The following is a 23,742-nucleotide window of genomic DNA, read 5'->3' on the forward strand; positions in this document are numbered from 1 at the left end:
CGTTATGTATGATTGTATGTATGTATGTTGAACTTCTTTCGCACATACGTAGCCAACCGTGATAATAGGAGGTGCGGTAAAAATGTGTATACAATGTGTATATAATTAAATCTCATGGTAGTGCAGCTTATAAGATACATGGAGACGATGATTGCATGCAGTCTGTTTATTCACAAGAGCCTTGCCACTCTGGCAGAGTCTATTTCACTAAAAGGTATAAACTATCCCCAGACAATTTTTGTGTTGAATTTATAATTAATTTAATACAGTTTCTTCCTTGTGGGCCATTAAAAGAATACAAAGGAGAATTTGAATTTATAGAGATGAGCCAGCTGGAACAAATATCTTTTTTCTCATTCCAATTTTTTTAACTCTTGAAGTTGTGCCCATGTGTCCTCAAGAATACTAATGTGTTTTCCTTTGGCCTTCTGCCTGACTTAGCTGTTGCTCACGGTCTACTTGTAGCCACATTTGCTCATTGCCGGTTGCTGGCTTGATTGCTCAATTGGTTCTCAAATCTGAAGGGCTGAGTTTGATTTAGAATAAAGTGACGCTCATGACCAACTGAAGTTCCATGAACTTGTCCAGCCAGATTGAATCTGCTGTGTAGGATCATTGCTTTTGTGCGTATTTAATCATAAACTGCTCTGGCACTTAATGCTGTGGTTTGTTTGCCGGTCAGGTGGGCTGAGAAGGAGCTGCACATGATGAAGCTCTTTTTTGACAACGTGATGGAGTACATTCAAGCCGTGCAGGAGGACAGGCACCACCACACTCTGTACGACCTCAAAAACTCTTTATCGTTTGTGTGTCAATATGCATTTTCTCTGTGTGATTATTTGTGGATGAAAATCATGTTGTTCAGTTCATTGCTGTGGACTTAAGAATAATGAGTTATGTCTCTTTGGCAGAGAGAGCTTAAGCCACTTTTTACAGCCCTTTATCAGTCCATTGCTGGATGAAGACCTCCCCACACCCTGTTGATCATGGGAGCTGTTTGACTTTTGTTAAAGTGCGGGATCCAGGACTGGTTCAGATGTCACTTGCCACCAATGTCAGCAGCTGTCGCCAGGAATCGGGTTCACCGGGTTCATAGCACAGCATGCTAACCATTACGCCACCATTCCATCCAGGAATATTTTCTGCCTATAAGATCTTACCTGTGTTAACAGTAGGATTTTGTCACTAATGCGCATTAACCATCTGTCCTTCACTGCAGATATAGCCACGGCACCGAGGTTCAAGTTCGGTTGCAGTTTCTCACTTGTGTCTTCTCCACACTGGGATCTCCAGACAACTTCAGTAAGTTATTCTCGTGATATCTTCAGTCTTATCTTCGTAAATAAAACCTGACCTTTCAAAGAGATGTGCAGCTGATTGCTAGCAATGTAACGTTGGAGATAAAATTAAGTGACATGTCATATTTGGACACTTGGATGCAAACAATATTTAAGGTTGAAAATTTACCTTGAATAGAATAAATCTTCTGTTTGACAGCACTACAGTATTTACACTCATTCTTAATGTATCCATGAACCATCTATACGGAATTAGCGTGTGCAAATGTGAAGCGTAGCAAGTGGCTCTTGCGCAAGCACATCTAGTAGTGCGTGCATGTGTGTGCAGGGCTGAGTCTGGAGCAAGTGGACATCCTGTGGAACTGCCTGGTTACTGACCTCGAGTGCTCAGATGACGCGCTCCACTGGTTCCTGAACCAGGTGCGCAGCAAGGATCAGCACGCCATGGGCATCGAGACCTACAAGCACATCTTCCTGGAGAAGGTGGGTGGCCCGGTGTCAACTGGGCTCCGCTGGCCTGCGTGTGCCCTCGGTTGGGATTTTGTATGGGTCTCTATATGCGTCTGACATGCGTGGGGGAAAAATGTGGCAGAGATGTTTTTGCTTTTGATCAACAGCTGCTTAAAGGTACCATTGTGGTAATTTCAAGGTATCGGAAATAATAAATTATAATTGGTTTAAAGTAAATATGGCAAATAAAAAAAATTTGGTTTGATTTTCATTTGTTTCAAGACCTGACAAAGTAAAAAGGTGCCACCACATAATCTTGATAATGGGCCATCAAAAATAAGTATTTCTGTGATGCCATCTTCCAGTGGCCATTCTGCAACGTGCACTGCCCTCTGAATTCCAAATGCACATATCACATCGAAAGATGCTTCTCGCACAATTGACATGTAGATAACATTACGATAAGCTACATTACAGGGGAAGTGGTAGTGCAGTGGTTATCACACTGTTTTATGAACCTGGCTACCTGAATTCGATTACCTACCATAATTAAGATAAATGATGAGTTATCTGAACCAGTCATGGATTCCCCCCCCCCCCGTCTTAACCAACCCGCACAGACCATCGTGGTGAATTATGGTCAAATAACTAAACCCTTTTGTGACGAGCATGGGGAAGGCATCATCCAGCAATGAATTGAAAAAGGCTGTGCATTTTTATTGTTTTCATTACGACTTCGCTACATTGCCCATAATAAACATTTACGTTTTTTTGGGTTAGATCGCGTACATATAATTGTGTCGTTTAACCAGCCACCGCCCGACACAGCCAATTCGTAAGGTTTGTCATGTTAACCAAATGTGCCAATTTTACACGTAGGCTTTCGTGACCAATATCATTATAAATACAATATCATATTGATTGGCACATTGAAAATGTGCCAAATAGTTACTACTTCAGCAAACTGGTGTGTTGGAGAGTAAACCCACAACGTTTACAATTCGAGTATGACGTTTCACTGGTGATTTACAACCAGCTTCATCAAGTGATAGCCAGAATTGTGAAGACATCCTCCTGTTTCTGTTTTAAATAGGTGAATAAAGGTGATGTCATCACTGTGGGCCTATCAGGTACAAAGACCAGAGGGGGCTAATTATAATCATATAAGTTATAATGGATTATGTTAATCTGAGAAAATGCAATACCTATTATTGGTTAGGTTATTCACGGTTAATCAACATACTTACATGATGTTGATATAATAGTATGCAGAGAATATACAGTACCTATTATTGAATGCTCAAAATTAATTGCCACGTTTTGTTTAGGTCACAAACTTTACTAATTGGTTGTCGAGTAGTGGCGGGTTTAACGACACATTCATGTTTACACGATGTAACCCATATACACCTTTCATGGATATTTTGGTCACGAAAGCCTATGTGTTTAGCTACAATGCATTTGTGAACAACGTTGAAGCAAGGTGCACGGGAAGTGATGGGTCTCCGCGATCTGTATATGTCATCACAGGACTGACTGAAAATCTTTCATGTGTGTTCTGCTCCCTATCCCAGATGCCGCAGCTGAAGCCGGAGACGATCAGCATGACGGGGCTCAACCTCTTCCAGCAACTTTGCAACCTGGCGCGTCTCGCGAGCAGCGCCTACGACGGCTCCTCCTCCACCGAGGTGCCTCCCTTGGTTTGTTTACAGTGGGGATGGTGTTAACTGATTGATCAAAGAACAACTCATAATTATGAGCATACTCCCGCTGAACCTGTTCAAGCTATGGGACCAAAAACACTACGGTAATGCCATCTTGCCAGGTGGCATAGGCCTGTAGCTGTGAGGGGAGGCCAGGAGATGGTAATGCTGAGTGTGACCCGCTTGTGTATGTGGGCTTGTTTGCTTTTAATACCTTAGTTTCCTCCCATATCCCAAACTTGTTACTGTAATTGGCCAAACATTTCATTATAGGATCGTTCTAAAAAATATATCTTTAAGACTTGTTGAACATTTCCTGGTAAAGAATTGGCATTTGTGTTATTGATGTATGTGAGTTAGTTATATGGGAGAAATATAACCAGTCTTGTTTCCTGTGCTGTGTTGGGACAAGAGTTACTCATGCTGCTTTTACAAGGGTACATGTGCTTATGGTTTTGGTATCTACTAGCTTATTACAGAGCACAATATATAACATGTCCTTGGAAAAAAGTATTTACAATGTCTCTTGAGTTTTTTTAAACCATCATTTCCCATACTGTGTCCATGTTGTATTGAAATGTAATAATCTCTCGTGTGCATGTTAAATCCAAATAGTCATGTACTAGTGTTGAAATGAAAGTGAATGCATAAATTATAGAGATAATTTGTATTGTTTGCCGTTGCTGGGCCTGCATAAATGCTTACGTGGGATATTCAATTTTAACACCATTCTGCCGTTTGTCACAGCCGTGTGGGATGGACCAACTTTGGGGGATCGCACTGCGAGCGCAGAAGGTGGATGTGAGCCGTGCAGCCGTGCAGTATATCAACTCCTACTACATCAATGGTAAAGCAGCAGCCCCTGCCACTTCAATGTCCCCCACGTGATTTCTAATCACACTGAGAACTCGTTTGTTTTTGTCATTGATTTGTTTCGGCTGAGCTGGTGAGAGGATGCATTAAGAATATTGGCCAGCAGACGTCGAAAGCTACATTGTATCGATACTGCACACTGGCCTGTTGGACATGAAATCGTTATTTCAGTACTGCAACTCGTTAAAAAAAACTCATGAAAACGCCCAGAAAGAGCAACTTGTATTTCTTCTGATAGCTCATTCGTCACAGCTAATTATTGGTGTGGCACCCATGGCTCCTCTTGTGTTTCCATGGCCAGGTTGTAACGTGCTGTTGTTGGTGCTTGTGCGACACTTGTATGTTTCTTTAGGAAAGAGTGGTCTGGAGCGGGAGCAAGAGTTCATCAACCGCTGCATGGAGAGCCTCACGGAGGCCTCCAACAGCCTGGCCCTGGACCCCCGTTCCAGCCTCATGGTCATCGAGCGAGGCCTCTTGCTACTCAAGACCCACTTGGAAGCCTTCAAGCGGAGGTAAGCTCTGCCTGCTGTGTGTGGCATAGTAGGTACACTAAGTAAATGCAGAATGGCTTGAAATACTGCCACCCACTCCAATGACATTAATTGGGATTGTTTCGTTTATTGAACAGATGCAGATATTTTTTTGTTCTAGAAGTACACATTCAAATGTATATTAATCCATTACAGGCTTCACATACTCAGCTGAACAACAGAGCACGTACATTTGGAATTCTAAATAAAGTGTGTGCTTATCTCAATCTTGTTGACTAAACTGACTAGCACTCATTTTAATAATACAGACAGTAATTCAGAAAAAAAATACGCAGCAGCCTGCAAAGGCTGAATTAACACAGTTGGATTTCAACCATGGTTAATTATGTGTCTACAGCTGGTGTCAGATGCAGGCCTTAGCTTTGGCAGAGCATGCGTGTAGTCGTTAAGTACCATCCTGTGTTCGTGCTGGGCGAGAGGACGCCTCGGTGGTTTCTGTGCCAGGTGGTTGTAGCCATGTCTGTGTCGTCTCCTCCTCACCCGCTGAACCCCCAACACAACAGGTTTGCGTACCACTTGCGGCAGTGGCAAATAGAGGGACACGGCATCAGCAGCCATCAGAAAGCACTGAGCGACAAGCAGTCCATGCCCATCCGCATTGTGTGTCAGCCAGCCGGCCTGCCCGACAAGGTAAGAAGAATTTGCAACGGGTTTTGAATGGTTTGGGAGTTTTCTTCTTTTCTGCCCCCCACCCCAAGATATTGCTATACTTTTATAATATTCATCATCATTATTGGTCATCCTTTGCACTGGTAAAGGAAGACCTCCTCAACTCGTTGCCAGACCTCACGGTTCCGTGATGTTGCAAGCAATCAATTTCCACAGTGGTCACTCTCTTCGGTCTCGCCTGGACAAAGCCCACTTATTTTCCTTAAGAGTCATTATGATGTCTCTTAATATTTTAATTTATCATCCGTATGTTCCTTTCTTTGACTATCAGAGTTATTCCAAGCTATTTGTGCACTTTTCAGCTTAAGTTATATTGTTATATCGATGTCCATGTTTATAATGGTATATTGCTTTTCATGATAGGGTTTTGTTTTCCTGAAGCACTCCATCATATTCTCATTTACTTTATTTTATATATTTTTTCGTCGTTCACCTTCCAAGTTTTGCCCTAGGTATACATTCTATGCTATGTTTCCACTTGTATCCTCAAACAAATATCTTAATTTGCTTGAGCAAACTTCTCCCTGACTTTTTTTATCGTTTATCTCGAGCCTAACATTGCAACTTTGTTCATGACATAAATTATTCACATTAATCTTTAAAATCGTAGTTTTTTGTGTATTTTATTTGTATTGATTTTAACCTATTTAACGTGACTTTACCGAAAGATCCAAAGAATATGAATTCCTGCAGTCATGAAAGCTTTAAGCCAAGAGTTATAGGCTTATAATAGTCATAGTAATCCATTAATTTTACTTGAAATCCTTTGTATCCCCCCCCCTGGGATGTTTTTCCATTTCTTTTTTGAATATTTGTATGTTTTTATTTTAGTTTAATTTGTCAAACCTTGATTTTTTGTGACCTGTAAATAATTTTAAAACAACGTTTGCTTTGAATTTACTTATTTAACATGATGTGTAGCAATCGTAGACCGTAACCTTAACAATGATGAAGCCACTGGAGTCTTGATTCTTGTGAATGTATATTTTTATCTCACGGACTCATTGGATTATGTTTGTGTATGCGTGGTCGATGGCAAACAGCATCTGTGCAAAACAACTTTGAAGCAATAGAGCTTTCGGTATCAAAGGGAATGAAATTTTTATTTTCCTCTTTTACGCTATTCTAGCCGAGTGTCTTCGTACACGAAACAATAAAGTTCTGGCAACTAATCCGCCTTGTGCAGCTGACTTCCTTCAGAGGGGGCCTGTTATTGTGCTTCTACTGGCAGTGTTCTATCTGCAATTAAATCCGTTAATCCTTTCTGTGAGACCTAACTCTAGCTTTGTCTGCTGGCTCCACTTTCGCCAGTGAAGCAAGGGTGGTTTACTCGTTTCCCCTTGGCGATCACCGTATCACTGAGCCACCTGGCCACTCGCCCTCTTCACAGATGACCATCGAGATGTTCCCGACGGACCAAGTGGCGGACCTGCGTGCCGAGGTAACGCATTGGTACGAGAGCCTGCTCAAGGAGCAGATGAGCCAGCAGGCGCAGGTGCAGGAGTTTGGCTCTTCGGGACGCCACGGCGACTACCACGGTGAGGCTCAGCTCGGCAAGTCACGCACACCACCTCCAGCAAGTGCTCCGGCAATTGAAAACTCTTGCACACAAGCCACATGTTGGTTGGCATCACTGGGAAAGATGTGTTGTGTTATTGTGTTCTGTGTGTGGAACATTAGCATATGCCTGCTCAGAGCATTTAAGAAAATGTAATACGTATGAGAGACATGTACAATGAGAGACACGTTTGACTGTTATTTAAACCACTTTCTCTAACTTGGTGTGCAGGCGGACTGATGGGACCTGTGCGAATGATCTCATCTGGACACGAGCTCACGACAGACTATGATGAAAAAACACTCCACGTCCTTGGCTTCAAGGACATGCAGGTGCAGTGGCGAACAGGAAGATCGTCAGTTTAACACCGGCTATTGCGACCAATATCATCCATCATAAAGGGATTTATTTTGGGTTAGAATGTGTAAATATAAATGTGTAATTAAGCCACGACCACCCGACACAGGAAAATAGTAAGGTTTGTCACGTAAACAAAACGTGCCAATTAATTACTACTTCAGCGCACCTGTGTTTTCAAGAGTAGACCCACAACATTTACAATTTTGAGAACGATGTTTCACTGGTGATTATAAACCCGCTTCATCAGGCGATTTACCAGAAAAGGAAGATTGTGTGGTGAATGTTTAAGGCGCTCAGTAAAACCCACTCATCTATTTCCTTCCTAGATTGAGTCAATATGTACATTACTTGCTAATGCGGCTTCATATGCATTATCGCATTAGCTACCTCATTTCAGATGTTTATAGCTAATTGTCTCTTGAAATATAGATCGGTATTTTTATTTATTTAAGAATTGTGTGTGTGTATATATATCCTGGCTGAAGGTAACTGAAACCTATGTGGTTACATGTGTCCCATATGTTGTCTCGGGGCATGTGGTTGGTTGTAAATCTTCTCCGAGTTACCGTGCGATCACCTTCTTGCCTTGTCAAGGCCTCTTAGCCTCGTGTCTCTTCACCACAGATGGTGTTTGTGTCCCTGGGAGCACCTCGGCGGGAGAGGAAGGGCGACGGCTTGCAGCTGCCCGCCTCGTGCCTGCCGCCTCCTCAGAAGGAGAACATTCCTATGATCCTCCTGCTGCAGGAACAGCCGCTCACTGCCCTCTTTGATCTGCTCGAGATGCTGGCGTCTCTGCGACCCTCTGCGGCAGATCAGGAAGTCTGCGTTGGTGGTGGCAGCAGTGGCGATTCGTCATCGTGTTCAACGGCATCAGTCGTGGCCTCTGTGGAGGCTTTGTTGCGACAGTCAAACGGAGAGGCATGCGCCAACAAGCTCGCCATGTCCTTCCACCCAACCAGCGGCGAGCAGAGCGCTCAGGAAGCCCAAGTGTGTACCACTCACGTGCTTTGTGAATATACTGTTAATTGATGTCGTTGTGCAAATTATTAATATATATACACTATTTACACATTTGTTACTTGTACCTCTCTTAAGATTGTACTCTGTACTCTTTGGTTCTTTCGGTAAAGTCACGTAGGTAGAAAAATAATAATAGATCACGACGTTTTGTCGTGATCTATTATTAGAACCGTCTTCAGGTGGGAGACGGTCGCTTGTGTGGCGATCGAAACGTCGTGATCTATTGTTATTTTTCTACCTACGTGACTTTACCGAAAGAACCAAAGAGTATGGATTCCTGCAGTCACGAAAGCTTCAAATCAAGATTGATTGTACTCTGGTTTCACATGATTCTGCAGGTCTCTTTGTTCTTCTTGTTAATGCTGATTAGGTATTTCACGATACATTGAAATTGATTCGTATGCTCCAGACAAAAGTATTGAATCGTACATGTGATAATGATTGATTTTATGCGCATCCTAATTTTACATTTTGGCTAATGGAGTAAACAGAACAGTCCAAGTGAGTCTAAACAAACAATACAAATTAGACAGTATAAAACAAGATGAAAAATAATTTATTCTAGAATAAAATCGAAATCTTGAATAATTGAGAATCCATTGAATCGCTTAGGGGTGAATGTTTACATGCCTAATGTTCATTTACTTGGTAAATCCCTTGCTATTTCCCAAACATAAGTGCGACGGTCACAACACGGGCCTTATTTGTGCAGGACTTGAAGCTCCATGCGGAGCACCTGTCACGCCGAGTGTGGGAGCTGCTCATGCTGCTTCCTACCTGTCCCAGCATGCTGCAGGCGTTCCAGAACATTTCCAACGAGGAGGTACTCACACGCGCGCAGAATGATTCAGTATTCTTGAGCTGGCGCGAAACGAACTGCGAGTTCTTGTTTAAACAGTGGCGCTGCTACCCCCAATGTGCACAGTGACATTGTGCTGTCATTCCGTCTGTCGCCTGTGTGTGCAGGCCAGCGCGGATGTGCGGTGGAAGGACCTGCTGCGATTGAGGAGCCCCCACAAGCTGCTCTATGCCCTGGAGATCATCGAGGCCCTTAGCAAGCCGAGCCGTCGAATACGAACAGTTTCTTCGGTCAGCCTAGAGCTCACAGTGCAATACTGTACTTATACGATTGTCTTTGTATTCATGATGAATGTTAAATTACGCACAACTATTTGGCAGTGTACGCTATAGTGTGATTGACGATAATGTACTGGATTTTAGGGGTTGATAGGCAACATGTTGTTGAACCTTTGTGTACCTACGTTGTGTATTCTAGGGCAGTTACAGTGACCTGTACCCTGACTCTGACGACTCCACCGACAGCCACATGGAGAACAGCAAGAGCAGCTGGACCAGCAAGGTGCCTCTCATTGCCACTGCTCATATATATTGTAAACAAAATACCCGTAGTAGAATTCTAGATGTTGAATCTGTATCTGGTGTATACTGCATCCTTTTGGGTTCCGATTTAAGTGAGTTACTTTATTTCTGTCCGAACAGTTCATAGCATCGGGTGGGCTTGAACTCCTGTTGGAAATGTTGCTCTCTGGGACACTGGAGCCCAAGGAAGCCGAGCCGTGGAGTGTGGTGAGCACCGTCCCGTCCCCTCGCTCCTTTCTTGCAAAGCCATCCACTGATTGTCATCTCTACCATGCTAGTGGCACTCCCGACCATCTCACTTACACATACATATTTCTCAGTTACTCGCACGTGTGCAACAGCGTGGTCACCATGCATTCCTATCACTGCATTATGGGAAATTTGGCAATTAAAGTACAATGGAGGATATCTCTGACAGGTGTTATTACTGCTTTCAAACTAAGTTTGAAAGCATTAGCTCTGGCCATCCATCCAGCCATTACAGATGGATGGATAACTCTCGTAAAGATGATCCAATATGAATTACATTTTTGCATAACTATTGTATTGCTATTAGGGACTTGCCATAATGAAAACCAGCCAAATCGATCAAATAGTTGCCCAAAACTTGGAGAGACCAAATCACAGCACATGGACTATTTGCAAATACACAGGCAGCGCATTTTGTTTTGACACTACGCATTGCGGGCTTCCACCCTGCTCGTTGAATGCTTTCCAAACCAAAGCATGTTGGATGGCAATCACATAATCCATCCACGTGCTTTATTTTTTCCTAACATGTTTATTTAATCCGTCTTCCTTTCTTGAACTGTGCTTGGCCGACCGGCACTTGGTGGGGTGAATGCAGTGGCAACTGGACTGCCTGGCATGCCTGCTGAAGCTGGTGTGCCAGTTCGCCGTGGAGCCGGTGGACTTTGACGTGGCATACGTGGATGTGTTCGCCTGGTCACCCGCCTCGGAGGCACCACGCAAGCGTGCCTGGGCCGGGAAACCCCGCAAGAGCTCGGGCGAGCACGGCAAGGGCACCCACGTTATCCCGCGTCTCACCGAGGTGTGCCAGCTTCCTTCCTCCAGTGCACGGGCTTCATAGTTTTTTCATGTCGGAGGGATTGAGGGCCGTGGGCCATGTAGCATGTGATCACAATTGTGGAGTGGTGAAATCAAAGGTGTATGTGGCAGTAATGTAATAGTAGTGTAATATTATTGTACAGCTTTTTGTTTATTAATTGCTGGTGAGTGCAGGTTGATGGAGAATGTAGTATTATTATTGGATTTTAAATATGAATGGCTTGCTATTATTGACAGCTTGCTTTATATTTAGGCAAAATGTACGTGTTGTTGGATTTAACATTGTGTTCTTTGGCCGTAATGCATTGTGTCGATGTTGCTGTCGATAACGAATAAAACAAATTCAAATATTTTGAAATTTTATTTCACTTGTATGGCCTAAAGAAATGCAGCACGAGTCAACAGAGAACGATGCTTAACAAACGCTGGGTTATGTCTCTGCGTTGGTGTTAGACCTTCCTAAACCTCGTGAATGGAACCGACCTCCTGAAGCACCTCATGACTGTGGCGTATACATATGACAATCTGCCTCAAAGGTAACCGGTTATTATATAGTTTGGCTGTGCCTGCACTCATCGCAGGCACACACTACAATCATTGTTCATTTAATCATGTAACGTGTACATACCGCACATTGTACATCAGATATAAATTTATTAATGTTGAAGATGACTTATGGGCTCTGCGATATTTGTATGATTTCCTTCCAGGATGCTGAAGGCACAGTCTGATTACAAGTCCAGGCATGAAGGTGATTATTCAAGATTAAAATGGAAACTTGTCTCGTTGCCTGCCAAGTGATTTTAAACTGTCGTTAGATAATTATTATACTCTTAACTGTCGGTGCTTTGTAAATATTAATACACATGTAGCCGTCATGTCAAATTATAATGAAATACCCCAAATTTCGCACATGTTCTGCATGTGCCACATCTGTTGATGGTGTTGAAACCCTTGTTGCACACATTGCTGTTATTGAGCAAATGTTTAGAGGCCAAGAGCGCTCTTGAATTGGTTGCAGAGCTTGTAGCAGCTGCCTGTCCGTCTGCGCAGTCAACTTGCATTAATATTGCCCTCGTACGAAAATGGAGATACATTTAATCCAGTCGTGTAAGCTCGAGAATAGAGGATGTACATTTGTAAACTTCTGGAAACAAAACATAGTTCACACAAGAAGAGGGTTGGGGGTAATTCGGCCAGTGAAACGCACACATCGGTTGTTCACCCACGGTGTTTATACAGTGGCTGTGATGGAAGCGTGGTGATTTCGTGCCTGTGCCGTCTGCAGTGACTCACTACGCCATGTGGCTGCTGGTCAGCTGGTCGAGCGGCTGTCCCGCCGTTAAGGAGAGCCTGGCGGAGAACGGCACGCTGCAGGACTGGCTCTGCAAGCTCACGCTGCTAGCGCCAGAGGTTCGTTTCGTTAACGACAGCGACAGCTGTCGCGGCTATTTTTACATTATTTTTTTACACACCCCCCCTCTCTTATATTATGATTAAGTACATGTGCGATTTTGTCATTGGTCACCTTATCTGCCCATCAGCACGTGAGACATGTGAGACTCACTTGCGGCAAAGGATTGCAGGAGATATTGTTACATTTACTTGACATTTTCTCGCGTCTTGTGTGAGGACTAATCTATAAATTAAGAATGCATTCATTTGCAGTACTTGGAAATGGAAGATATTCGTTTTTGGCATTCCATTTTTCTATTTAACAGGTGAGAGCACATTAAAACTGTCTCTTTTTGTGAGTGACAAACAAATTTTACATGGAGAGGGGAGCAGTCGAACTTCCAAGAACTATAAACAAGCACTGGTTAGGTAAGGGGAGATGGTGGAAGAGACCCCTCTGTGCTGAGTTCCAACCACACCGACCTTGCTGACAAAGTTCCGTCCCCCGCGCACTGACTTATAATGTCACAATAAAAAACAAAGTGAATTTGAAAGCGAACATCTGTGTTGGCATTATACGTTGCCAAAGTATTGTAAACAAAACAAATCGAATGTGCGCCTCTATACATCGTGTAGTGAAATTTTATCCACCAACAATGACGGCATGAAACACTCGGCTTTAACAGCGCCGGACTGTCTGTTGAATGCGTCGATGTCTGCATGGAGACACATTCTCCCTACGTCTCTGCCAAGCAAGACGTGTGTCGCCATTAACTGACGCACATTTGCGCGTCCACGCCATGTGTTTTTTTAAGTCCACCAATTCAGAGACTGCCACGAAATATTTCTTGTGGTGTACATTTAATAATCAAGCATCTGGGGGGTTTGGTTGCGCTGTGGGCATATTCGGCTAACCTCTTGCACCTTTCCCTTCAGTTTACATTTTATTTACAATGCTGTTCCACGGTAAAAGGTTAAACAATACAGCAATAATGTTTATGTTATTTTCTGTAGGTATGGTACACCCTTGTAAGTAATGCACTTCAATTTCTGTGTGTGTCTGATTGAAAACTGGAGTGCTCATTAAGCATACAGAATCCTAAGTAGCTTGTTGCCCATTGACGAGCGTCGTGACGCGGTAAACAAGCTCCATTCATCAGCACGTGTACTGCAGGCGAACCGCACAGCAGCTGGGAGTAACAGATGGCAGGGGCCTGATACGGCAGGTTGTAATTGTAGCACAGATGGTAGACGTTTGCGGTGCTGGGCACGGTTTTAATCTTTCTTCCCCAGTGGCTGCCATCCAAAAGACGAGGTTGGGGATAGCTGTGCTTGCAGGGGTGTGTGTGATAGTCTGCGCTTGTTAATTGGCTTTTGAATGCGTAACAAATAGGATGTCTAGCAAAGGGAAATGGAATTATGCGTGGAGTTGGGGGGCTCAAAGGTAAATAACCCCTGTAAAACATGGATTAGTGCTCTGCAAGTTACCACAATAGCTTTAATGTATGCGTTGCTGCATATTTATTGGGAATATCGTTTAGTGCATGTGACATTGGTTTGTTTCTTTGAGGTATATTTATTCTGTTCTGTGCCTTAGTCCAGAACACCCTTTGCCAATAACCAAGTTACTAGGCCGTCAGATTGAGATGATTTTTTCAATCTGCATTTGTCTGTACATTTGTGGCCTGAAATTTGAAGCATTGGGAGGTGTTGTTTGTTTCCATCATAACTGCTTTGCTTGTGCAATCGTTTTTTAGTTATCTCATACATTGAGCCCATTCTTTTTAATTTGTATTCGCTGGAATGCCCACTGGTGTGTGGTAGGTACACTGTTTATGTCTTAATAACGTGATCATTAGGAGCGTTTCACAAGCCGGGTTGCTTGCTGAGCCTTCCCATCTGATTTTGCCTAATGAGGCAGATAATGCCTTGGGCCCAGTTTGGTACATTTCGATTTTTGCAACTGCGCACTCACGCTGCTCATTCACATCTTTAAAGGACCGCCAATGAACGAACATGCATTTACTTGTTTTGTTGTCACTTAAAGCAATTCGCTTAATATTTGTTTTACTCCGACTGGTCATGGATGTGTAACCAAGTGTGGCACAAATTTAAATAAACACTGCATAAGAAAAGGAAAGCACTCAGATGCTACTTGAGTTATGTATCTTTGGCATATAACTTTGAACAGCAAACGCGGCTTATCACGTTAATGGCATTTATTCCGCACTGTTAAAAACTGGTTGCCAACCACATCGTCGGACAAATCCAAAGCCAAGCCTACACGGGCAGGGCATTCAATAGGCTCCGTTAGAACTCCGGGAAACCGAGAGTCACCGGCTGTGACGGACGAGGACTCTCACTCGCAGAGTGGTGTGTGCTGCCCTGTGCGCAGGTGGCGGTGCGCTCCGAGGCGGCCAGCAGCCTCTACCGGCTGTGTGTCACGCGCCTCGAGGGCGGAGACTCGGCCGACCGCTCCTTCCTGCTCCTCGCCGTCTCCACGCTGCTCAAGTTCCTGCCGGACGCTCAGGCCATGCGCCCCGTTAAGGTGTTGGGCATTTGTGCCAGCAAGCAAGCCAGAGTGTGTCTGCTTGGAAATTGGCTAAGATTGATTTGCAATAATGGGAGTTTTACAAAGTGGTAGCGCATCAATGTAAAGACAACATTTTTATGCATGCAGTTCCTGTTAAGATTTGGTTCTTAAGCCTGTGTAGTTCACCCAAAGCAGACAAATTTTTCCCCTTATGAATTGTAAATCGAACAAAGATCTTAAAGACTACCTGCCACATTTCTCCATCTCCAACATAGACTTGGTACATCCTCGGCAGAAGCGATGATTCCAGATAGAAAACTACGTGAGGCTGTGCATTTATCGGTGTGCTAGTGGGTATGGAGCTTTTTATCCATGGCTAAATTCTGCTCGTGTATGGCTCACAGAACTTGGATGAAGATGAAGAGGACTTGGGAATCCGGCCAGGCTGCAAGGATTACTTCTGGCTGCTCGGGAAGCTCATCAACAACATCCACGTGAAGGACACCAACCAGGTGCTGCTTTTATGACCTTGGTCCCAGCCAAAATGTCTCACTGTAACCCTGTCGAAATGCTGGAGTGTGGTCGCTCTGCTTATTGTTGTTTCCTTGGATGGTCCTGACATTGCATCCATCATGGCTCGTACACTAGTGACACAATTGGTGGCTATTTTCATGTGTGCTGCTTTGCAGGTAACGCTGGTCGACCTAGATGCCATGGCTAGACATCTGGCGGACTGCATACAGAGGTGAGTTATAATCATTCTAGTTAAACCTACATATGACTTTTATGTTTATCTGAATAACAGGACTGTATTCCATCTCTGGTCACCCCAAACGTAAAGATTTGTTTTCTCTTCCTTTTGCCAAAGTCTTCCACAGCCTAAAATGGGGAGACTGCTCGGTTCACATTGTTTTGCAGCCGGGAGATCGTGGAGCAGAGGGACAGCAGCATGGAGGACGAGGGCCTCCTTGGTTTGCTCAAGCTGTGCACGGCCGTCATGAAGCACAAACCGGCGTTCAAGTTCACACGCGACGGCCAGGTCAGTCGGCTCAAGGGAGCCAGCGCGAGTGCCTAAACTGACTACCTGGTAGACGTGTTAAAATTCACTTTCCCCTTCTACGATTCGATGATATGGCTCAGTTCAGGGTCACGATTAGATTCAACAATTGATAATATTTTGGCTTCTTTCTACTGTTTCATTTGTATTGTCTTCTGAATGTTTTGTTCCGTTAGTCTAAATGCAAGTACTTTGAAGTTGCACAAGTCATACATTCCTAGGTACATAATTCTGCATTCTTTAGATACATTTTGAGCGTAAAAGTACATTTTATTTTATGAAGCCATGAATCATGACATGTACTTAGCTGGCAGACGACATCCAGGCACACGGGTCCTGTTGCACCCACGTCCTCGCTAACAACGATCCCAAAAGTCGATAAGGCTAAGTGGAGAATATTGGTGCGGGTTCCAGGAATTCCTCAGGGAGGTGTTCAACCTGCTCTTCCTGCTGCCCAGCATGGCGGACCGCCAGCAGCCCAAGTGCAAGTCGCAGGGTTCGCGGGGCGCTGCCTACGACCTCCTGGTGGAGCTCGTAAAGGGCTGCCCCGAGAGTTACCGCCTGCTGCACTGCTGGGTCATGGCTCAACACGTGCAGAGTGAGTGTGCACCCACCCCTTTGCGCACACAACCACAAACGCCTGCACATTTTGCGGGAGATATCATATGTTGTCCCGGCATGAGGGTTCGCCAGGTTTTGTGATTTCCTGGTTGAAATAATCGGGTGGCTTAGAAACGGAAAGCATCCATGTGTGTAAACGAGCACTGGGATGTGCTTATCTTGATTTTCTAGTGGAATTTCTAAGTACAACTCCATGAAATAGTCTTTTTATCAAGTGAGCAGTCACTTTATACTTTTGTGCACCTGAGTGTGCATACGATTGATCCCAGAGAGGCAATGCACCATATCAACCCTGGCCATGATTTAAGCTGTGGATCTCACAAACTGGGGCCCTGCTGCTTCAGCAACAGAGCTGTCTCCTGGCAATACTACCACCTTAAAAATAACATCGAGGGTTCCACTGCTTTATACACAAACTAGCAGAAGTACCCGGCGTTGCCCGGGTGAAAAATATATTTCTTAATAACCTTACATATATACACAGATGGGCTGCTACCCCTGCCCCCCCCCCCAGCCACGATCTCCTCGGCCGCTGTGCAGTAATATGTACGGCCTATAGTGTGGTGGGGTGTCGAGGCCTAGTACCGTGCAGAGCCTCCGGCCTCGCCTAAATTGCCCACCCGGCTGAGGCTGGGTACTGGGGCCGTTACCCCCCCCCCCCCGCGCTACAATAATACTGTCTAATCGCTATAATTTTATTATCTACCGACCCTATAATAGTAATTGCACACATTGGGGTGGGGGGGGAGTGAAGAGGACGTGAAACTTTGATGAATTTACCTCAGAGTCGCGTGTTAATGCGTGCGCATATTTTTAAGGGGAATTAAAAATGGCGTCCACCCCGCAGCGAATGCGTTGCTACCCGTTGCCAGGGGCAACCGCCGTGGAAAACCAAACGGACCAATCGTGTCTCGCAAATCCCTCACATTTCGTCCAATGAAACTGCGTATGGTCCGGCGACACACAGACAGACACACACACAGACAGACAGACAGATTTGCGATTTTATATATATAGATTACAGGGTTCCGAAATTGTACCTTGCACAATTGCACTGCAGTGAAGAATATTGCCCCCTCTGACAACCGAGTTACATCTGATGATTCGTCTTTGCCTTGTCCCTAACGCCCAACCTTACCCCATGGTCCTTTTCCTACACATGTTCATAGTACTTGCATTAAGACACCCACGAGGGCAGGGCAGTGTGTGCTGTGGCTAGGACACAGCTCTCTAAACCTAGTGATCGAAGTTCGATGCCCCTTCCATAGCCAAGATATGTAGCGAGTAATATCTGAACCAGTCCTGGGCTTCCCACTCGCCAACCCGCACTAACCAGTGTGGTGAAGTATGATCAAAAAACCCCCATGACCGACATGGTTTCGGGAGGCCTTCATCCAGCTGTAGACTGTAAAGGACTGTCAACTAAAATAAATAAAATAACATTAAAAAATAACGTCCATTGTCCTGGCACGGCGGATGGTGGCCATTACTACAGCTTCATCCGACACATCATCCCAGTAGTCCTCGCGACCTGGCTCGTTCCTCTCCCAACAATGATGGCAGCAGTATTTTCCAAGCGACGGAATTTAGTTTTTTTTACTACCTCACCATCGTTGCCGATAGGCTGGGTTGTGCGGCAAGTTCTCTGGTGGCTGCGTCACCTAGGGGCGGTGTGGGACGTTCTCCACAGCCTCGCACGCACCGTACAAATGGGACTACTGGCCCCACGATGACGTGCGCGCCGACTGCCGCCTCGTGGGCCTTACCAACCTGGGCGCTACCTGCTACATGGCCTCCACCATCCAGCAGCTCTACATGATTCCGCAGGCTCGCCAGGCAGTCTTCACCGCCAAGGTGGGCACCGCACGTCCAATTGCGCAGTGTGTCTGTGTTTTATGCTTCTGTGATGTTTTAATGTGTGTACAGGGCACGTACATGAATGCCGCAGTGGCGAGATGTTAACTCCCTCGCCTGGTATGCAGGAGGTCGTGCGTTCCATCCCGACCCTGACGCATGTGTATTTGGAGTTTGCATGTTCTCTGTAGTCGCTTGGATTTTTTCCTCATTCAGAATCAACATATCCACAAACGTTTAGAGTGTTTGGCTTCTATACCTTTCCACATGATAAGCCACTTCGTGGAGCTATCATACGTGACCAGGTCACTTCTGAAAAAGAGTTGTCTAGCTCAGTGGGTCTTACCTGATAAAATAAAAAGTCTAATCGTTTTTATAACAGTCTGACAAATTCTAAAGTGTAACCCTTGTTCTAACAGCCATTTGTGTTTGTAATCATCATAATCCTCCTAATTGTTGTCATTGTTATGTTTGTCATCATCATCATTAGCAGCTAGTCATTCGCAGTCCATTCATGAATAAATAATCACCAAATGCATATATCTTGTCTTACAGTATACTGATGACATGAAGCACAAAACCACCTTGTTTGAGCTACAGAAGATGTTCACATACCTGATGGTAAGTATTGGAGTTCTTGTACAAATATTTAATATCTGCGGTGCTGTTTCTTGTGCACTGTTTTTTCAGTCAGGCTTTGGTTCAGTTTGTTTAAAAACAAGGGCTTTCTTTTTTAGAGATTCACCGTAACTCGTATGTTATGATGAAGCTCAAATATGTTTTATGCTTAGTACAACATAATTTGAGCATCACAAATCTAAAAGTGGACAAGGCAGCTGTAGTAAGTATATTTAACACGTTGGCTTTCAGGACCAATGTCATGAATCACTATTTATTTTTGGGTCAGATCGCTTAAGTAAAATGCCAATGTGTGTCATTCACTCTCCTCAACCCAACATTCAAATAAATATGGTTGTCACCTGAACAAGTGTGCCAATCTATATTGCTTCAGCACACTGGCATGCTGGACCACAACAATATTGAATGATTGGGTATTGATGTGGGAGTGTGTTGATGACATCACGCCACCTAATTAAGGCCCAAGACTGGAGGAGATTTCCACATTTCTAGCAAGCGCCTGATGATGCTGGTTGCTACTACCAGCGAAATGTCAAACCCGGTCGTTAACTGTTGTGAATTGTGCTCCAGCATGCCGGTGTGCTAAAGCAATCAACATTGACACGTTTTTCACGTGACAATTTCATTTATTTGACTGCGTCGGTTAGAAGAGGGGTCATGACACACATTGGCATTTTACATGCGAAATCTGACCAAAAATATATATTAATAAATCATTGTCGTAGGTATACTTTCCAAAGGGACAGTTCGTCTGCCATTATACAAATGACATACAATGCCAGGGTCACTGGTGTATCCTAGGGAGGGCCACACAGGCACAAGCTGCCCCGAACGTGGAGGTAAGTCTCACTCCTCACTCACCCGTCTTCCCTCGTGTACCCCCCCTCTCTCGCTGCCCGATGGCGTGCTGCGTAATCCGTCACCAGGAAAGCGAGCGCAAGGCCTACAACCCTCGATCATTCTGCAAGAACTACATGATGGATAAGCTGCCGCTCAACACGGGAGAGCAAAAGGACATGACGGAGTTCTTCACTGACCTCATCACCAAAATTGAGGAGATGAGCCCAGAACTGGTGAGGGCATAACAGCCGCAGGCAGCGCTTCCCAAATTTGAGCAGTGACATTAAAACGTTAATTTTAACAATTGAGTTGTACCAGCATGTTCCAATCACTCCATTGTATTTATGTTGAACTTCTTTCGCACTGTACGTAGCCAATCGTGCTAATCGGAGGTTCTAAAGAAATAATTTTTCCATTGATAAGTGAAATACGTACAGATATTATTGTGAGGATGTTTTTTTGTCATTCCACCCCACAGAAAAACACCGTCAAGACCTTATTCGGCGGAGTCATTACAAACAACGTCGTATCACTGGTGAGTGCTGCCAGTTGGCTGCATCGCACGCGGGAACCCAAATGCTCGTGGTGCTTATGAACACATCTCTGCCCTTTGGGCAATGAGCTGGATGCTGAGGGGGTTGGGTTTGATGGGGCGCTGCGGTGGCGAGATGTTAACTAGCTTGCCTGATATATAGGAGGTCGTGGGTTCGATCCAGACCTTGATGCCTGCTGTATATTTGGAGTTTATGTGTTCTCTTTCCCCGTGATCACGTGGATTTTTCTCCGGGTCCTCCATTTTTTTCCCTTCGCATTTGCAAACATGAATTTCGATTATTTGACTGCTATACATTTCCACATGATAAGCCGCTATTGCGCTATAATGCGTGGCCAGGTCACTTCTGAAAAAGAGTGGGCCTTACCTAGTAAAATAAAAAAAATAGTGTATTGTAGGTTGTTGAACTTATTTTACACCATACATAGCCAATCCTGCTTATTGGAGTTGTGGCTGTCTGTGCCCTGCTGCAGGACTGTGACCACGTCAGTCAAACTGTGGAAGAATTCTACACGGTGCGGTGCCAAGTGGCAGATATGAAGAACATCTACGTAAGCAACCCTTCCAGATTTCCTTGTGTGAAGTGTACAAACGGGGACCTACTTTTACACCAACGTAGTGACGTCTGGTTACGCCTTTGCATGAATCCTATTTGTTTTTTCCTTTCCAGGAGTCGCTGGACGAGGTGACTGTCAAGGACACACTGGAAGGGGACAACATGTACACCTGCTCGCAGTGTGGAAAGAAAGTGCGCGCCGAGAAACGGTGCGATGGCAGCCCCAGATGAAGTTTGCGAACAATGGTGGCTTTATTTTCCAAATGACCCCATCACTCAAAGCTTCAAGCTTGCTTTTATGTTTTGTTATACACTGTACAATTGATGAGACCTCTGGCACCCGCCTAGAGATAAATACAAGCAGCGCTTCTCTCGTGTACCGTTAGTGTTAAACGCGTCACCATTTTTAACTATTAAGATCACCAGTTGAACATAGAATGAGTAGTGTTGAAAACTGTGTAAATTGTGAACAAAGCTGCTCGCGTTTTCACAACTTGCTGCTGCGGACAGGGCCTGCTTCAAGAAGCTGCCGCAGATCCTGAGCTTCAACACCATGCGCTATACGTTCAACATGGTGACAATGATGAAGGAGAAGGTGAACACTCACTTCTCGTTCCCGCTGAGGCTCGACATGACGCCCTACACCGAGCGGTGGCTCATGGGGCGGAGCGACCGCGCCGAAGGTACGCATGCCGCTCAAAACCGCTGCCACTTCTGGCGCCAGTTGCTGATGTTATACAGGCAGTCCCCCGACTTACGAACGCCTGACTTGCGAACATCCGCACTTACGAACGAGCTTTCATGAGATATTTTTGTTTTTAACCATCCTACTTGCAAACGTGAACTCGCACTTGCGGGCAGAACCGCAGAACTAGTTACAGTGATGCATATTTATGAGTTTAACAATGCATCCCGTTTTTGTTGAACCGTAGAACATTTTCTAACACTGCATTTAAATACAGTACTCTGTTGTGTTCTGACTTACCAACTTTGTTGGCTTGTGAACGGGCCTCAGGAACGGGACCCGTTCGTAAGTCGGACACTGCCCTGTGTAGACTTTGCTCTGGTCTTTACTTGTCTCCTGTGTTTGCTTTTAAGTGCTCTGCAGTAAGAAAATATAAAAAGGGGTTCAAGAGATGGCACTTGTACAGATAATGCAAGATAGAAATCAAGAAGTTTGTCGACATGATTTGTGAATTGATAGAGAAAGGATACGACAAACAGCGATCCATACTCCGCTACAAGGAACCGGAGACAGAGAATGAGCTGGATTGATGTAATAAAGAATGTTGTTGAACAGAAGAGGTGAGTGACTAAAGCAACATAGCTGGTGAAGGACAGGCAAGCATGGAAAGCATTAATTCAAGTCGATTGTCACACTTCAGCTGACAGGAGGGAAAATACGGACGGTGCATTCTTAAAATACTTTTTTTGTAATGACCACACATTTCAGAGCTCTGAGACACCTTTACCAAAAGTAGAGAAGACATCTGCAAGTTGATGCTCCCACTTGTTTTTGAAGCATCATAGAAGTCTGGTCTCAACCATTAACACTTGCTATATTATTGTTAATTTGGATCCAGGGCACTTGGACCATTAAACATTATCTCGAGGACAAAGATTCACCTTGGAGAATACAATTTTGCGATATTCACTTAATTCCTGTGTTAAAAAATATCGGGGCAGGTGAGGTAATTGTTATCGTTGGTCGTTTAATTATATTTAGTTTGTATTGCTCCCGTCTCCCAATTTCAAACGCTTATTTAAACCACAGCCTGTGCAGTATGAATGCCGCGTGTGTTGTGTAACTCTTGTGTCTTGTGCCGCACAGGCTTGAAGGTGGAGGAGGGTGCGGGCGGCATGGCCAAGGCAGAGGAGAGTTACGAGTACGACCTCATCGGCGTGACAGTCCACACAGGCACCGCGGATGGCGGCCATTACTACAGCTTCATCCGAGACATCATCAACCCGGCAGCCTACCGCAACAACAAGTGGTGAGCACACCAGCCACCGCCACAGTGCACTTGGGGTGCTCTGGACGTTTTTATTACGGATAATCCCCGAGTTACCATGGTCCGACTTACGATATTTCGATCTTACGATGGCGATTAGCGATACGACAAAATTGTAAAATATTTTAAATTTCGCGCGGCAGGCAAACGCAGCAGCGTACGAGGTACGATACTGTACGTTGGGACGCTGCCGGGATGTACTGTACGCATCTCCCGCCTTGTGTGGTGATGCCTCTCACTTTCACCAGCGGTCGACGGAGGATTGTTTCCTGAAAAAAATTTCTGTTAAATTGCAGTTCATATAGGTAGGCTAAGAATTTACCTTTTTTTTTTCTTTACATTTTACTGTGCAATACAGTATTGTAATTAATACATACATACAGTATATAGTGTATACAGTACGTACTGTAAATTGCTCTGTTTTGATAAATTATCACCATTCTTTAAGACTCCTGGGTAGGCTAGGCCATCTTCGACTTACGATATTTTTGACTTACGATGGGGTCGTCGTAAGTAGAGGACTATCTGTTCCACATCAATTGTGGAACCATGCGGATTGAACAAAAATAAATTACACCTTCGCAGGCTGCAGTGTATACGTGTGAAATCCAAGTAGCGGGAGGTGGCTTCTCTTGCAGCCTGTGGTGCCCTTGTGGCCTTACCCAGTGTTGTCCCATGCCTCTCCCCAGAGCAGATTCCAGGGGAGATCTCTGGTCAGACGTCGCTGGAGTCCACGCGACCTGGCTCGTTCC

The 23,742-nt window shown here is 44.7% G+C and overlaps 1 protein-coding gene across 3 annotated transcripts in view; it reads left to right on the forward strand.

The window, feature by feature from the left end:
* The window catches only part of USP34 (ubiquitin specific peptidase 34), a 78,238-nt gene that overhangs the window by 28,164 nt on the left and 26,332 nt on the right, over nt 1-23,742 (forward strand). For 2 of the 3 annotated variants that reach the window (XM_078858453.1, XM_078858454.1), the window contains exons 20-50: nt 683-778; nt 1,220-1,302; nt 1,627-1,781; nt 3,323-3,436; nt 4,199-4,298; nt 4,677-4,836; nt 5,379-5,505; nt 6,935-7,097; nt 7,334-7,434; nt 8,087-8,449; nt 9,195-9,305; nt 9,449-9,571; nt 9,759-9,842; nt 9,983-10,069; nt 10,710-10,913; nt 11,384-11,466; nt 11,641-11,681; nt 12,219-12,343; nt 14,721-14,873; nt 15,263-15,370; nt 15,548-15,603; nt 15,777-15,897; nt 16,330-16,513; nt 18,227-18,390; nt 18,946-19,011; nt 19,956-20,102; nt 20,348-20,404; nt 20,896-20,973; nt 21,093-21,187; nt 21,489-21,661; nt 22,810-22,972. In XM_078858453.1, the coding sequence (XP_078714579.1) occupies nt 683-778; nt 1,220-1,302; nt 1,627-1,781; nt 3,323-3,436; nt 4,199-4,298; nt 4,677-4,836; nt 5,379-5,505; nt 6,935-7,097; nt 7,334-7,434; nt 8,087-8,449; nt 9,195-9,305; nt 9,449-9,571; nt 9,759-9,842; nt 9,983-10,069; nt 10,710-10,913; nt 11,384-11,466; nt 11,641-11,681; nt 12,219-12,343; nt 14,721-14,873; nt 15,263-15,370; nt 15,548-15,603; nt 15,777-15,897; nt 16,330-16,513; nt 18,227-18,390; nt 18,946-19,011; nt 19,956-20,102; nt 20,348-20,404; nt 20,896-20,973; nt 21,093-21,187; nt 21,489-21,661; nt 22,810-22,972 (3,885 nt within the window). The remainder of the gene's footprint in view (nt 1-682; nt 779-1,219; nt 1,303-1,626; nt 1,782-3,322; nt 3,437-4,198; nt 4,299-4,676; nt 4,837-5,378; nt 5,506-6,934; nt 7,098-7,333; nt 7,435-8,086; nt 8,450-9,194; nt 9,306-9,448; nt 9,572-9,758; nt 9,843-9,982; nt 10,070-10,709; nt 10,914-11,383; nt 11,467-11,640; nt 11,682-12,218; nt 12,344-14,720; nt 14,874-15,262; nt 15,371-15,547; nt 15,604-15,776; nt 15,898-16,329; nt 16,514-18,226; nt 18,391-18,945; nt 19,012-19,955; nt 20,103-20,347; nt 20,405-20,895; nt 20,974-21,092; nt 21,188-21,488; nt 21,662-22,809; nt 22,973-23,742) is intronic. The other variant, XM_078858455.1, reaches the window with a different exon arrangement.

The sequence above is a fragment of the Lampetra fluviatilis genome, chromosome 7 (assembly GCF_964198595.1).
Source record: "Lampetra fluviatilis chromosome 7, kcLamFluv1.1, whole genome shotgun sequence".
NCBI classification, from domain to species: domain Eukaryota; kingdom Metazoa; phylum Chordata; class Hyperoartia; order Petromyzontiformes; family Petromyzontidae; genus Lampetra; species Lampetra fluviatilis.